The sequence below is a fragment of the Ascaphus truei genome, chromosome 3 (assembly GCF_040206685.1).
Source record: "Ascaphus truei isolate aAscTru1 chromosome 3, aAscTru1.hap1, whole genome shotgun sequence".
Lineage (NCBI taxonomy): Eukaryota > Metazoa > Chordata > Amphibia > Anura > Ascaphidae > Ascaphus > Ascaphus truei.
Window position 1 is genome coordinate 370,395,111 of NC_134485.1, and position 16,501 is coordinate 370,411,611.

Genomic DNA, 16,501 nt, shown 5'->3' on the forward strand with positions numbered 1-16,501 from the left:
ACAGAGAGTTTCAACATCAGGAACATACTTATATATCAATTCAACAAGGCCAGATTCAGTCTTATACAGAGAGTTTCAACATCAGGAACATACTTATATATCAATTCAACAAGGCCAGATTCAGTCTTATACAGAGAGTTTCAACATCAGGAACATACTTATATATCAATTCAACAAGGCCAGATTCAGTCTTATACAGAGAGTTTCAACATCAGGAACATACTTATATATCAATTCAACAAGGCCAGATTCAGTCTTATACAGAGAGTTTCAACATCAGGAACATACTTATATATCAATTCAACAAGGCCAGATTCAGTCTTATACAGAGAGTTTCAACATCAGGAACATACTTATATATCAATTCAACAAGGCCAGATTCAGTCTTATACAGAGAGTTTCAACATCAGGAACATACTTATATATCAATTCAACAAGGCCAGATTCAGTCTTATACAGAGAGTTTCAACATCAGGAACATACTTATATATCAATTCAACAAGGCCAGATTCAGTCTTATACAGAGAGTTTCAACATCAGGAACATACTTATATATCAATTCAACAAGGCCAGATTCAGTCTTATACAGAGAGTTTCAACATCAGGAACATACTTATATATCAATTCAACAAGGCCAGATTCAGTCTTATACAGAGAGTTTCAACATCAGGAACATACTTATATATCAATTCAACAAGGCCAGATTCAGTCTTATACAGAGAGTTTCAACATCAGGAACATACTTATATATCAATTCAACAAGGCCAGATTCAGTCTTATACAGAGAGTTTCAACATCAGGAACATACTTATATATCAATTCAACAAGGCCAGATTCAGTCTTATACAGAGAGTTTCAACATCAGGAACATACTTATATATCAATTCAACAAGGCCAGATTCAGTCTTATACAGAGAGTTTCAACATCAGGAACATACTTATATATCAATTCAACAAGGCCAGATTCAGTCTTATACAGAGAGTTTCAACATCAGGAACATACTTATATATCAATTCAACAAGGCCAGATTCAGTCTTATACAGAGAGTTTCAACATCAGGAACATACTTATATATCAATTCAACAAGGCCAGATTCAGTCTTATACAGAGAGTTTCAACATCAGGAACATACTTATATATCAATTCAACAAGGCCAGATTCAGTCTTATACAGAGAGTTTCAACATCAGGAACATACTTATATATCAATTCAACAAGGCCAGATTCAGTCTTATACAGAGAGTTTCAACATCAGGAACATACTTATATATCAATTCAACAAGGCCAGATTCAGTCTTATACAGAGAGTTTCAACATCAGGAACATACTTATATATCAATTCAACAAGGCCAGATTCAGTCTTATACAGAGAGTTTCAACATCAGGAACATACTTATATATCAATTCAACAAGGCCAGATTCAGTCTTATACAGAGAGTTTCAACATCAGGAACATACTTATATATCAATTCAACAAGGCCAGATTCAGTCTTATACAGAGAGTTTCAACATCAGGAACATACTTATATATCAATTCAACAAGGCCAGATTCAGTCTTATACAGAGAGTTTCAACATCAGGAACATACTTATATATCAATTCAACAAGGCCAGATTCAGTCTTATACAGAGAGTTTCAACATCAGGAACATACTTATATATCAATTCAACAAGGCCAGATTCAGTCTTATACAGAGAGTTTCAACATCAGGAACATACTTATATATCAATTCAACAAGGCCAGATTCAGTCTTATACAGAGAGTTTCAACATCAGGAACATACTTATATATCAATTCAACAAGGCCAGATTCAGTCTTATACAGAGAGTTTCAACATCAGGAACATACTTATATATCAATTCAACAAGGCCAGATTCAGTCTTATACAGAGAGTTTCAACATCAGGAACATACCTGTGAAGAGAATGCAATTAGATCCATGTCATATCAGCTGAGGTTATTGGTTATTGGTCTTGCATGAAGAAAGTGAGTATATTAACTATATATATATATATATTAACTGTAGTCTAACTGTATCACTTAAAAACCTCACTTTAAATGCCTCACTGCCTAATGCAGTTCCTATGCACTACCATGACTATGTATCATTGTCTGCAGTTTTGTTTTACAATTGGGAAACATACATGTCCCTTACTTATAATTGTAAGGATGTGTTAATACACCGTGTATGTGTGCATTGTACGGCGGGTTCCGCGCCGGCAAGTTGGTACAGGGCGCTGCCATATTGTTGCGCAATGTTGCGAGGTCATTGGTCTAGAGGAAAGGTTGCGCATGCGCTCTGGACGCGCGCGAACAGCGGGCCAATGAGAAAGGGCTCTGTACTGAACTATAACCCCCGCGAACCCTGGAGGAGTCAGCTGACGCTAGGAGCCAATGAACAGGCTGGGTTGGTAGGGGAGGAGAACAGGAAGCGTGGGGGAGAGACCACGCTAGGAGAAGCGAGTTGGACAGTGCAAAACCGGGTAGTGCAAGAGCAGGGGGTCCGTGACCCGCCTGCCTAGGCCAGACACTATCCCCAGGTCCATAGGAGTATTCCCCGCGTCACCGTAGGTTGCGGTACTGTAGGGACGCCCGTAGTGGACAGATATTGTCACCTTAGAAAGACCTCAAGCGCACGGAGTTGTGGACGGATACTGCTGTCTGGGCTCAGACGGTGGAGCCGTGCGACATCGGAAGGTCAGGGCCGGATGCGACGGACCCTTTGAGAAGAGGTGCGGTCACCGCCGTCACCGGGAGGTACTTTGTATACAGCAAGTGCACCGACACCGGTTATCAGGCGCTGATCCCGCCTTAGTATTAACTTTGACAGACACTAGCAAGTGGCTAGCGGATAGACAATATTCTACCTAAGTTTCACAAGGACATACTCTATGAGAGCGTGGCGGAGCCACGGCTGTACAGGACGATATTCCCCTCGGGGTGTGGCCGAGCCACTTTAGTATAAGAGCCAGTTATTATGTGTTATGAGTGATGTCAATGTTATGATATACCTATATATATATGCATGTTATGTGATCAGTGAGGTGCCACAGACAAACGTAGTAAAGATTGGTTGCCCCGCAATGTATGGTATGTTTCTTGCCCAGGGTAAATCTTTCATCATGGGGATCCTGGGTAAGTGGAGGCGCTGCGCTATGTAAATGAGTGAGTATTACCCCAGGCTCCCAGCTAGCGGAGGCTCAGATCTCATGGAGCCACAGGTGTTAGACAGCGATCAGTAGTCCCTTAGGTAGGTGTCCAGAAAAAGGGTTACATAATATACTCTGTTGTGTCTCAATATTCACACTTATCGCTCACTATTAGAAAACAATGACCTCAAGCAGTTAAAGAGTTACATACATGTTAATTTTCATACATTCAGATGACATGATTGTGCTAATAAATACGCACACCCCTATAAAGGACATGTTGTACAAACATTCATCCTCCCTTTTATGCCAATATCATGTCTTGTACAAGAAGCTATAGCGGCACAAACTGATACTGGTGCTGCTAGAGTTCTCTGCCCACAGGTGAAGCTATTCCCACGGTTCCTTCTCTCAGTAATTAGAGTGATGGCTTCTTTACTGCATCAGTGCCCCAACATTGGGGGGCTTTTTGGATCATGTCGGTGCTGTACTTACCTCTCAGGTCAACAGATTTAATATTCTTTTGTCTGATGTTTTTTATTTGGAGGGAAATTGGCTTCGGCCTTGTCATTAATTGGGGAACTAATACATAAATGGAATATCCCAGGCAAGAAGTGCTTTTGCATGAGGCTATGCTGTAACGCATTGCACAAAGAATCCCTAAGGACAAATCAATTGCAGTCAGAAGTTTTAGGCCTACAACTTTAAGCTATATTTTGTCATTATTCTGATTGGCACATTACAAGGTTTGATAACTATTTATAAATCATCTCACTCACGCACTTCACCCGCCTCTCTTCCACCTTTCTATCACTTACCCCTGCCCTCTTACTCCACTTTCCCCCTCCACCCCTCTTATAACCCCTCTTTCACTCTCACTCAATGCCCCCCATCTCAAACGCATCTCCCCCTCATGAATCACACACGACTTCCCCCCCTACAGAGACACAGACACAGTTCCCCCACAGAGACACACACAGCTCCCACCCCCACCACAGCTACAGACACACAACACCCCTCCCCCCGCCCCCACACACACACAGCGAGAGAGACCCCCCCACAGAGACAGGCACATACACAGCTCCAACCCCACAGAGACAGGCACACACACAGCTCCCGCCCCACAGAGATAGCCACATACACACAGCTCCCACCCCACAGAGATAGGCACACACACACAGCTCCCACCCCACAGAGACAGGCATACACACACAGCTCCTGCCCCACAGAGAAAGGCACACACACAGCTCTCGCCCCACAGAGACAGGCATATACACACAGCTCCCCCCACCCCCCCCACAGAGACAGGCACACACACACAGCTCCCCCCCCACAGAGATAGGCACACACAGCTTCCGCCCCACAGAGACAGGTACACACACAGCTCTCGCCTCACAGAGACAGGCACACACACAGCTCCTGCCCCACAGAGAAAGGCACGCACACACCTCATCCCACTATTTCATCCAGAAAAAACACCCAGAAAACAATACTGAGCAATAATAGCACCGTTGTGTGAACGAAGCCCCTATTGTATAAAAATAAAATATTCAGAACATGAAATGGACCCATCCCTATTACATCAGGGCACTCAGTTATTCACTCCATCATACTCATCCTCTCAGGTTATATGCACACGCCATGACATAACAACACTGTGACAGACTGTCACAGTGACACACAAAGTGATGGGGGGGACACATGGACAAACACAAACAGTGACAAATATATTATACACCATCCTGGTGCTGGATAGGACGCCCCTCAGCTGCTGGTAAACTGCAATACATGGCTGGCCATGGGTGGCGGGGCAGAAGGGAGCATGGTATCATGGTCAGAGGCCCTTGGGAGGCAGCAAGCCTCAGGGAAAGCTGGAGGCATGCGATGCGAGAGAGGACTAGGGTCCAGCAGAACCATGGAAGCAGGGCCTGAGCGAACACACACTTTACCTTTGGGGTGGGGACGACTTGGAAGGCCTCAGGTCCCGTACTGCTCCCATGGGTAGATGCGGACGTCGGACCCGCCTTCAGGAGGCGGGTCCGACGCTGTCGGCAGGGGAGGTAGCAGTTGAAGCCGGGCTGCAGAAGCAGGTGAGTTAAACGTCTCGTATGTTCCCGGGTTTTTGAAATTGCCACTCCAAGAGGTGTGGAGCGGAAATTTCAAAACCGGTATAAATTAGATGTTTCACTTGCCCTTTCAGGATGCTAGGACAAGGCCTTAAAGTGGGACTGTCCCAGTTAAACCGATATGTATGGTCTCCTTACTTCTAGCATCAGAAGCTGTTTTATGAAATAGCACCACTTAGAAAATATGGCTCTAGCCATCATTTATGTATTGGTTGAAAGCCTTAATAAGCTCTCTCTGAGGCCTAGGTCCACAAAGGGTGCTAAATATTAGCATGCCTTCCTGTGAATGGGAGTAACGTTGTACTAAAGCTTTACACACTTTTATGGACCTGGGTGCAGGGGTGCTCAACTCCAGTCTTCAAGAGCCCCCAACAGGTCAGGTTTTCAGGATAGCCCTGCTTCAGCACAGGTAGATCAGTCGAAGACTGAGCCACTGCGTGAGCCACCTGTGCTGACGCAGTGATATCCTGAAAACCTGACCTGTTGGGGAATCTTCAAGAGTTAAGAACCCGCCATAGTAAGTTATTGATTAATGGCAGTTATTTGTTAATGCATCTAAATGGGTTAACTCCTATTCAAGTTAATGCCCATTTTGGTACATTAACCCATCACACATTTTAGTGTATCTGCCTCATAATATTTTTAGCACAATATCCTCTCAGAATGCACTCTCATATACGTCCTATTATAGTATTAAGAGGTAGGAAAGGCGGATGGTCACTACTCCTAGTAACACTACAAGCTAGTAAAATAAAATTACTTTATTAAGAAAAAAAGGTAGGACATCATAGTAGAACCACTCTTTTTTTCTTAATAAAGTAATTTTATTTTACTAGCTTGTAGTGTTACTAGGAGTAGTGACCATCCGCCTTTCCTACCTCTTATTACCTCTTTGGTATGGAGCACACAGCAGTCTCTGAGGCTACAGGTGTTTACTATCAATACTGAACGGAGGCGGTATCCAGCTTATCTGCGCTACAGCAACACCCTGCATGCAGTACCCCAAGTCCCGGCACGGCCGTTTCCTTCTGGAGGCAGACCCAGTGTGATCGGAGGGTTGGAGCGCTCTACCCGGGGACCCCAGTGCAACACAGCCGGCGAACCCTGTGACACGGCCTACACGTCATCTGCCTGAGTCACAGCGCGGCTGGTTGCCCCGAGGTATGGAGCCCCAGTGTCATCTATGGGCTTGATCGCACCACCCGTGGGACCCCAGTACAGCGCGGCCGTGGCCTTCGGAGACGCAGCCCCTACGTCATCAACATCGGTGAGCTGAGGGTTTGGCATACACGCCAGGCAGCAGATGAGTTGCGGTGTCCACCGGCAGATCAGCAAAGGAGCACCCAGGTTCTTTGATTCCTCTGCAGCTGGGATTCCCCTGCCTCATATAGGTTGGAGGGGATTTTTTGCTTCATTGCAATACACGGCTGAATAGGTGGCAGTATTACCAGTCGGGTCAGGTTAGCATTATTGGGACTATTATTGATCAATAGTTGATGTGGCTGCGGTCTCACTGCTTTGTATCTTTGGTTCACATTTGCATATTAACCCCCGACTGGTGTGCCCATACCTTCATAGCCATCTTGACTTTATTTCTTTATACTTATTATCTCACACCTGCCTTAAAGACATTCCTAGTTACTCCTGGACAGTGATTGCATTTTTCTTTTTTGCGTTTTATATGATTGCAGCATTGGAACATTGGAGTTCACTCTCCATTTTTTCTACTATTATAGTATTAATTAGTTGATTTCTTGTACGTATTAATGGCAATTCTCAATGGCAATTCTTAGCGTCTGTTTTATCTTCCAGTTGAAAGTAATCAAGATGGTTACTTTACTTGACCATTTATTATGTCCGTGCGTTACTGTACTTGACCATTTATTATGTCCGTGCGTTAGTGTACTTGACCATTTATTATGTCCGTGCGTTACTTTACTTGACCAATTATTATGTCCGTGCAAAGTTCTGTTGTCGTCCAGGCATAAAAAGCTTACAGGCTGCAAATATCCAGACATGTCCTACGCTGACTAAAGAGCAAAGTTCTAAGGCCAATGTTTCTCTTATAAGCTTTACCAAGCGAACGGCTTTTCAACCACAAGGACGTGGAATAAATACACGACTTCCTCTTATCATAAAGAGGAAGCAATGTCTGTTAAAAGGAGGAAATTGAGCATTGTGGGACAAACAACAACTTTTTGAAATACATTTCAAAATCGAACTGCCTTCCTTCCATACCAAAGCAAATATTTGTTTGTGTTTCTCTGAAAATACAAATGGCATTTTTTTGGCGATCTCCGAATGGAGGAGTGTTTGTCAATAGTGGTTTCCTTACCCTTAGGTCGAACCTGCTCTTGTCAGAGAACCAATAAAAATATAGGGAGGGAGAGCCGTTGGGTTTTCCGAGCTTAATCTTGTTGAAAACACAATTACATCAGGGAGAAGGGAGAAGCCAGAGAAAATCATAGCCCTCCCAAGTCTCAGCTCAACATGTTTACAAACTAACTTTAAAAAGAAAGGTTTTAAAAATACTTGTAGGTCTCAGATTTTGGTAGAAAGGCATCAATCACGCAGATGTAACCCCTTAAATATGTTACTGCCATTAGTACACTTTTTCCCTATGAGGGATTTCCCCCTTTAAACAAATACAATTTATATGTTTGATTCACATTGCTTTTTCTTTGTTGCATTATAAACACACGTAAATATGTGCATTTTTCTCAGTTTAATCAGGAGTTTCTTATCCAAATAAAAGTATTTGGCATAAAAAAATTCAGCTAAAGAAGCTGCAGGCTATGTTATCACAGAAGATGTAAGTTAAATGAGAAATGCTCCTTATACCAACATGATAGTCTATTTATCAGGATGTTCCAGCTACTAAACTGAGGCAAAAAATCGGATTTATTCAATTAAAAAAATGTAGGATGTGGTTCTTTGTTAAATCTAGTGCTACTTTCTTGAACCCAGGAAAGTTTGATAAATAACACCTTTAAATTGAATAAATAAGAAAGGTATTGAATCCCACACCCCACCAGACAATCATTGTAATATTTGTACGACAGACTGCTAAACATTTAATAAGGATCCATGTGTTTGTCGTGATCGTAGCGACCTCTCTTTTCCATTATATTGTAATTGAGATGAGATTTCTGCATATTTCTCTTGACTGACAAACACTTTACATTTCCTTCCAGGGCATAAGTAGGACCCCAGCTTTATTTGCTTTATTTGGTATAATTTGAGGTCCTCGTTGAATATGTGCAATGTGGAAGGAAAACATACCTACAGTGCACAGGAGAAAGAAAAACACAAAACACAGTGTAATCTGTAATATAAGGAGAAAAGTCCTGCTATCTTGGTTTTCACTTACAGGACATCTATCCTGTAAGTCAGCGGTGCGCAAACTTGGGGTCACGACGTTTACAGAGGTCCCGCGCTGAGAGTGCGAGGTCTCTGTAAACTTACTTACCTGGCTCCAGTCACGGGTCTCTATGACAACGCGGCGTTAAATGACGCCCGTTGCCATGGAGATGTGAAGTCAAATGACACCGCGGGTCACGTGATGTGATGTCACATGACCCCGCAGCGTAATTTGACGCAAGATAAGAGGGAGGTGGGGGGGACGATGGAGGAGCTGCTGTAAGTGAAGACCAACATAGAAGGACTTTTCTCCTTATATTACAGATTAGACTATGTTTTGTTTTTGTATCTCCTGTGCGCTATAGGTCTGTTTTCCTTCCACATTGACTCTCCGGGTGAGAATCTTGGCCAGCTGCAGGATGTGATAAATTATCTTAGGTATTATTATTTTCTATTTTATTGAATTGAGTGTTTCTCTATTTGTGCAGTTCTGTATACTTCACATTTGAACATGTGCAAGACAGTATCTCACTTTTATTTATTTTTACCCCACAAAATATTTTGGAAAGCATGGTGCATAGAAATGTCACAACTTACTTTGCAATAGATTGTATTGATTATCTTTGGGTGTCTTGACATGTATTTGTGTTTTTCAGTAAGAATTCCACTGCTTTTTGCTGCTATGCCTCTTCCTGTGTTACGGTCAATGATGTCCAAAGTGGTTTTGGAAAATGAACAAGGTGCGTTAAATTCTTAAGAAAACAGAAACCTGATGAAAGTGTACTCCACAGCTGCTTTCATCAAGTCCACATATATTTATAGTGCAGCAACTGGAGCAAAAACTACTGAACTGCATTAACACAGTCAATTATCCGAGTGAGAAAAAGGCTCAAACATGGCCTTGAAATACATAAATAACAGAGAATGGGGTATTGACACAAATGGGAAAATAAGAAGCAAGAGAAACAAATGTCAGAATATAAAGCATGAGGCAATAGCAAAAAGGCTATTTAGACATCCAGCACTCTTTATTTAATTTCTGTGCATGTATCAATTTACTAAGAAGATCTGACACTAGTTACACTAACAGTCACACGGTGGTTAAACGGGTACATTATTTACCATACATAGAATTAACCCTTTTACAGTGAGTCTAATCACTGAATTATGTGTATTATTTTTTATATTACCTGTATGCTTATTTTAACAAGCGTATTAAAAGTTTTACATTTTAACTAACTTAACGAACCCCAACTGTGAGGGCCAGACCATCACAACAGTCCTGTTAAGCAGTACCTTTCTGCTCCAATACAGAGATCTTCATTACTCTCTTATATCTGTGGTGCACCAACTCAGGGATTTCTTTCTTCTTTGTACCCCGTGTCCTTCTGTCTGCATACCCACTATCTCCCAGGTAGCACACAGATCTCTGCAATACTAGAGCGAGATTTTTCTCTAATTATATCATATAAGACCAAGGCCGCCAACAGACATCGTGGGGCCCAGGACATGCACCTGTCCCACAATGCTGCACCCGGCCTTCCTCTCGCGCCGGAAGCTTAACCCACTTGACTTCCAGCGCTGCCGACAGGGCCGGGTGCAGTTTTAATTTTTATTTTTTATATTAAAATTAACGGCCACGGCCGCTCAGGGGGCCCAGGCGACCGGGCCCCCCTGACCCACGGGGCCCGGGACGCCAGTGCCCTTTGTCCCCCCCTATTGGCGGCCCTGTATAAGACTTACCTTAATAACAAGGCTATTGAGCATGCACACATGTTGGTGTTTTTAAAAAGTTAACACACACATTCCCAGCATTCTCTAACTCCAACACCCATCACATTATATATATATATATATATATATATATATATATATATATATATATATACATATATATACATATATATACATATATATATATATATATATATGCATTAATTTTGGTTATACCTTGACATTGGTATGCAGGCTTATGAAGCTTTGGCCGAAGGGTTTAACTAAATAACCAAGTAAATATTATTATTATTGAAGTATTTAAACTTTATATTTATTACTTTATATGTTTTGTCAATTGGATGTAGCATTGGGCACCCCTGTCTTTTGTTTGTATACATTGGCCACGCTCAGCAGCACTCCTTTTGACATATATATATATAGTCCTTTTGACATATATATAAAACAAAAGACATGGGTGCCCAATGCTACATCCAATTGACAAAACATATAAAGTAATAAATATAAAGTTTAAATACTTCAATAATAATAATATTTACTTGGTTATTTAGTTAAACCCTTTGGCCAACGCTTCATAAGCCTGCATACCAACGTCAAGGTATAACCAAAATGAATGCAGGTCCTAACACTAAACTCAATATGGTTCAATATGAAACTCACCAGCACCTTTTATTCCCTGTACCCAATTTTCCAACTCTGTCCATGAAATTTTTGTGAATTGACTGTATAACCTCTGTTTATTTAATATAACCATGTATTTGTAACCATGTATTATTATCATAACTCTGTGCCCATGACATACTTGAAAACGAGAGTTAACTCTCAGTGTATCACTTCCTAGTAAAACATTTTATAAATAAATATGTAATGTTACATTAAATAGGCTAATAGAGCTTTGTGCATCTGGGTCTATAAATTAGGAGTTTCAGAGCAGCTTTAATTAGTGTTCACTAAGATGTAAACATAACACTTCTAAGCTTCCATTAATGTATGTAATATCTGGGATGTTTCTTTCCTCTATTTTACAGGATCACTGTTTGCTTGCATTGCCTGTTTGGAGAGTTTAACTGGAAACATCACAATTGCTATTTTCAACAGTGTCTACGCAGCCAGTGTTGTGTGGTTTCCTGGATTTTGTTTCCTGTTATCTGCTGGACTTTGCCTAATTCCATTTGGTGCTGTCTGGTAAGAGAACATATTTTCAAAATAATAAGATCATTTTAGTGGTTCTCTTATGTGCTGATACCAAGCAGTAGTCTTAAAATGTTAAATTATTGAGCAATTAAGCTTGCCACATCTGATTTAATTGCTGGCATTTCTAGCCCTGTATCAGGACCCCAGAAGTTAAATCCTTTAAAATTGCTGCCAGAGATGGCAGTCAATCATGAGGTCTAAAATAATAGACACAGTACTTTGCTGATCATTTCCAAAGCAAAGGGGGAAGCTATCTGCACATAAAAAATATATTTCCCTTCCACACCTCTCCTACCTATTTCTCCTTCGCCCGTTGACTCCTTTTTACCAGTTACACAGGAAGAAGTGTCTCAGTTATTCTTCTCCTCAATCACCACCACAAGCAGCCTCGACTTCATTCCCTCCCGTCTCCTTAAACACTTGCATCTACCCTGGTCCCCATCCTCACTATCTTTAACGCATCTCTTTGCTCTGGCACTTTTCCATCTCTTTTTGGGCATGCTACGGTATGACCTATTCAAAAGAATTAACACCCTTACCCTACTTCTGCTTCTTCTAACTATTGCACTCTCTTGCTTTATACCTCAACTTCTGAAGTGCTTTGTTTCTTTGTTCATACTTCATTCTGTCAAGTCCCATCACCTACTTGACTCTCTCCTGTCGGGCTTACACACCGCAATCTCAACTACACTCACCAAGGTAGCTAATCACCTCTATATTGCCAAATCTCAAGAAAACTACTCCATTCAGATTCTTCTTGACATCTCCTATTTCTGATACTGTCGTCCACCCTCTTCTCTTATACATTCTTCACGCTCTTGGCACCCATGGCACTGCTTCCCTCCATCCTTGCACCGCTCCTTCTGTATCTCCTTTGCCAACTCCTTCTCTACGTATCTCTATGTATCTCAGTTAGTGCACCTCAAGGCTCCGTTTTACACCCTATACTCTTTTCTCGCGGGTGACCCCGTTAACTCCTTTGACCTCCGCTGTCATCTCTAAACTGATGAGACACAACCATATTTATCTGCACTTAAAGTCCAGTCACAAATCACAGATTCCCTATCAGGAATCTTTGACTTGGTAGCCCTTTGTTGCCTCAAACTTAAGTCTAAGATAGAGCTCCTTCTCCCCCCTCTCAAATCAGGTTCCATTGTTACCATCGGTATAAAGTGCATTACTGTACATACAATTTCACAGGCACAGTTCCTGTCCTGACAAGCTTACCATCTTTGTTTGGTGCCTGGGGCACAGGAAAATAAATGTGTCTGCCCAAGGAGCTATAAAGAGAAAAAGTGAACGGCACACTTGTGCAAAAAAAATCTTGTTTTTTTATTTAAAAGAATTCATATAAATACTTTTTTTCACAGGACCATTGGCGTGCCGTTCACTTTTTCTTTTTATGACTACTTCTCCAATTATTTATTGGAAAGACATGCACCCATGGCAGAATAGCTACAGGATTTGCGAGTGTTCCTCTTTCTACTCTTACTTCCCCAAGGAGCTGACACTAGGATTTGAACCAGTGTCATTGTTTCCAGAGTCAGTGCCTTTACTTACTGAGCTCAAAAATAACTACACTGCTCCAGATAAAACATCAGGAAAATCAATAACTATCAATGTACAATTTAAGCAGGGCTATCTGGTATTTTTGGTTGTAATATTTGGTATCACTGTGTCCTTACACCCAGTAATTATTTATTTTCAGGTTGTTGCTATGCATTGGCATTCAAGAAAGGGACCATGTTCTTCTTGTTAATGAAGGTGACAGCACTGGAGAGGAATCCTGAGGGACATAATTACTGGCCAACATGCACTATAAGAAAATAGCTCTTGCCATGTCTTTTTTACAGGAATAACTAATTTTCCCATTCACACAAACAAAAGGGATACACGTTTCAATGAAAATTATTGGAATATATTATTCTACTTGTTCAGAGCACAATGATGCTGCTCCAATCAGCATTGCACAAATGTATTTTTTTAAAGTGATCTTAATGGACTAAAGAGTGTATTTGATAGCTAGTTTTTATTTGTATTTGAACCCATCCAAATAAAAAGCAAAGAACAGATTAATCTATTTTTTATATGACATCATTTTAAAGACCCATTTTCATGTTTGCTGTTAAATTTAAGTTTCACAGGGTCTTGTACAATTGACTAAAACTGGTGTGAAGCAAGAACGTGTGAAAGAGAAAGTGATATTTAAATTGTTAAGACCGTACCTACTTTATGACTGAAATGGAAAACAATGACCAGTAGGAATACATTGGTGCAAATTCCATATTGTAAATAAAATAAACAACAAAAATGTGAAGCTTAAGCATGGGCCCATCCTGAAAGCCCAGAGGATGGTCTGTAGTTGACTTGAAATATTGACATTTTGTGGTAATAAATTGTTACCTTTTTTCTTTAAGCGATTTTGTGTAACTCTTTATTGACCTATATGAGGAAATTGTGTACAGAGCTCTCATTTGCTAAAAAAAAACAAACAAAAAAGAACATATGCTGAGAGTATTTTTTACTTTTTGAATGCAACATCTTGCAATGTCTTAGTGAAGACACTTTAAACTATACAATTAAATATTGGTGACCTGAAAATAAATCCCTTACTGCTTCAAGGAAGAAATCTAATAGTATGAGTATTGATTACATTTGAGCTAAGTTACATCAGTTATTATCAAGTCTGCACTATTAAGCCATTTGCGTTCTGCACAATTCTTGTGTATTTAGAGCTCGTGCTCTTTTACAGTGTTCATAAAATCTCACAGTACATTGATCCCATTTTACTAGATCAAGTGGGAGAGTTCCATGTTTCTCCCATCTGTTCATATGAGTTCTGCAGCCTGCCTGCATGTGTCACACACTGGCCGTCCAATACGAGGAGGTTAATGGAAGAAATGGTTCTGATCTTTTGGTTTGTCTCACATAATTCTTGTTGGTAAAGGCAGGGCACACCCTTACAAACAGTGTAGTAGTTGCTGCCCTTAATTCCCATCAAGATAAGGTAATGATGACTCACATGGCTGATTTGTGACCCTCTCTCCCCAGATGTTGTAGCACCCTTTTTCCTGGCCGTAATGGCATTGTATCAATTGTTATGGCACTATACCTTCACTCTCCCCAAGGTCAAAGATTAAACATAGAATGTGAGGGTAGATAAGAACCCGTTGTCCCACTGTTTCCACCCATTTTACTATCTGCTATAAAACCTCAGACTCTATTTGACCCTTGCCTTTCTTTCATATTTTGGATAGCCTTATGTTTGAGTTCCCTTACAGTATTGGCTCCTATCACGTCTGTTGGAGGGGCTATTCCATGAATCTACCACCCTTTCCATAAGGAGATATGGTCTCCAGAATTGAGCACAGTACTCTAGTTGAGGTCTCACCAATGATCTATAGATTCTATAATGTGTCATCTCCGCCCCTCTTTCTGTTGCTAATACATCGCCCTATACAACCCAACATCCTCCTGGCTTTTCGCATAGCTTTGTTACATTGCTCGCCTACTTTTAAGTCTGCTGAAATAATTACTCCCAGATCCTTCCTCTATAGTAGTTGGCATTATAGCGCCATTAATTCTGTATTCTGCCTTTGGGTTTTTGTGACTCAATTGCATTTTGCATTCTTTGGCATTAATTTGTAGTTGCCCAACTCTTGAACATTCCTCCAACCTGCCTGAATCATTACTCATTTTGTTTACAAGATCGCAGTGGTACCTCAACCTACTTACATAGTTACATAGTCGAATTGTTGAAAAAAGATATACATCCATCAAGTTTAACCTATGCTAAATTTAAATGACAGATCCTATATTTGTATTTCCAGTATATTGATTGAGAGGAAGGCAAACATAAATCCCCAGTGAAATATCATCTAATGATATCTAATAAGGGGAAAAATAAATTCCTTCCTGATTCCAAATATTGGCAATCAGATTACTCCCTGGATCAAAATCCTTTCTGTGTTTACTTATTTAGTATATCCCTGTATACCATTCCTTTCTAAAAAGATGTCCAACCTTTTTTTGAACATATCTATTGTATCTGCCATCACAGTCTCCATGGGTAATGAATTCCACATTTTTACTGCCCTTACTGTATAGAAGGGGAGCGCAAACTTTTGAAGCTGCACCCCCTGTCTTCCCTTCCCTGGCTCTCGCGCCCCCCTACCTTGTATTTGCATCAAATGATGCTGTTGGGTCATGTGACGTGATGTCACATGACCCGCGGAGTCATTTGACGCATGTGTCATCACATGGCCCACGGTATCATTTGGCAACACATTGCCATGGCGACGCGTCACACAGCTGGCTGAATCCCGGTAAGTGGAGTGTTGCAGGGGCCTCACACGATCCCCAGGCATTTAATTAAATGCCTGGGGGAAAAGCGCAGGGCGCCCCCCAAGAAAAATCTCCCGCCCCCCACCTGGGGGGCGCGCCACCCAGTTTGCGCACCCCTGCTGTACAGAACCGTTTTCTTTTGTTGCTGGTGAAATCTCCTTTCCTCCAACCTTAAAGTATGACCCTATGTCGTTTATACTGCCCTTGGGATGAATAATTTTTTTGAAAGCTCCTTGTACTATCCCTAAATATGTGTACTGTATATAGTTATCATATCCCCTCTTAGATGTCTCTTTTCTAATGTAAACACATCTACTGTAATTTAGCTTGCCTCTCCTCATAAATCAGATTAACTATCCCCTTTAATAATTTGGTGGCTCATCTCTGTGCTTTTTCTAGTTCCATGGTGTCTTTTTTATGGAGTGGTGTCCAAAACTATACAGGCATACCCCGTTTTAAGTACACCCGTTTTACGTACACTCACAAGTACGTACATTTTTTTTAAATTGCACCTTACCCCCTGTGTACGTACACATGCTTCGCGAGTACGGACACCAGGGGGCAGCGTGCGCATGCTGCGGCGGTGTGCCCTCTC

General features: G+C 41.2%; 1 protein-coding gene across 2 annotated transcripts in view; it reads left to right on the forward strand.

Moving 5' to 3' along the window:
* The window catches only part of SLC46A3 (solute carrier family 46 member 3), a 34,455-nt gene extending 20,477 nt beyond the window's left edge, over positions 1-13,978 (forward strand). For both annotated transcript variants that reach the window (XM_075592180.1, XM_075592179.1), the window contains exons 4-6: positions 9,291-9,374; positions 11,397-11,553; positions 13,271-13,978. In XM_075592180.1, the coding sequence (XP_075448295.1) occupies positions 9,291-9,374; positions 11,397-11,553; positions 13,271-13,352 (323 nt within the window). In that variant the 3' untranslated portion in view covers positions 13,353-13,978. The remainder of the gene's footprint in view (positions 1-9,290; positions 9,375-11,396; positions 11,554-13,270) is intronic.
* Positions 13,979-16,501: the final 2,523 nt, after the last annotated feature.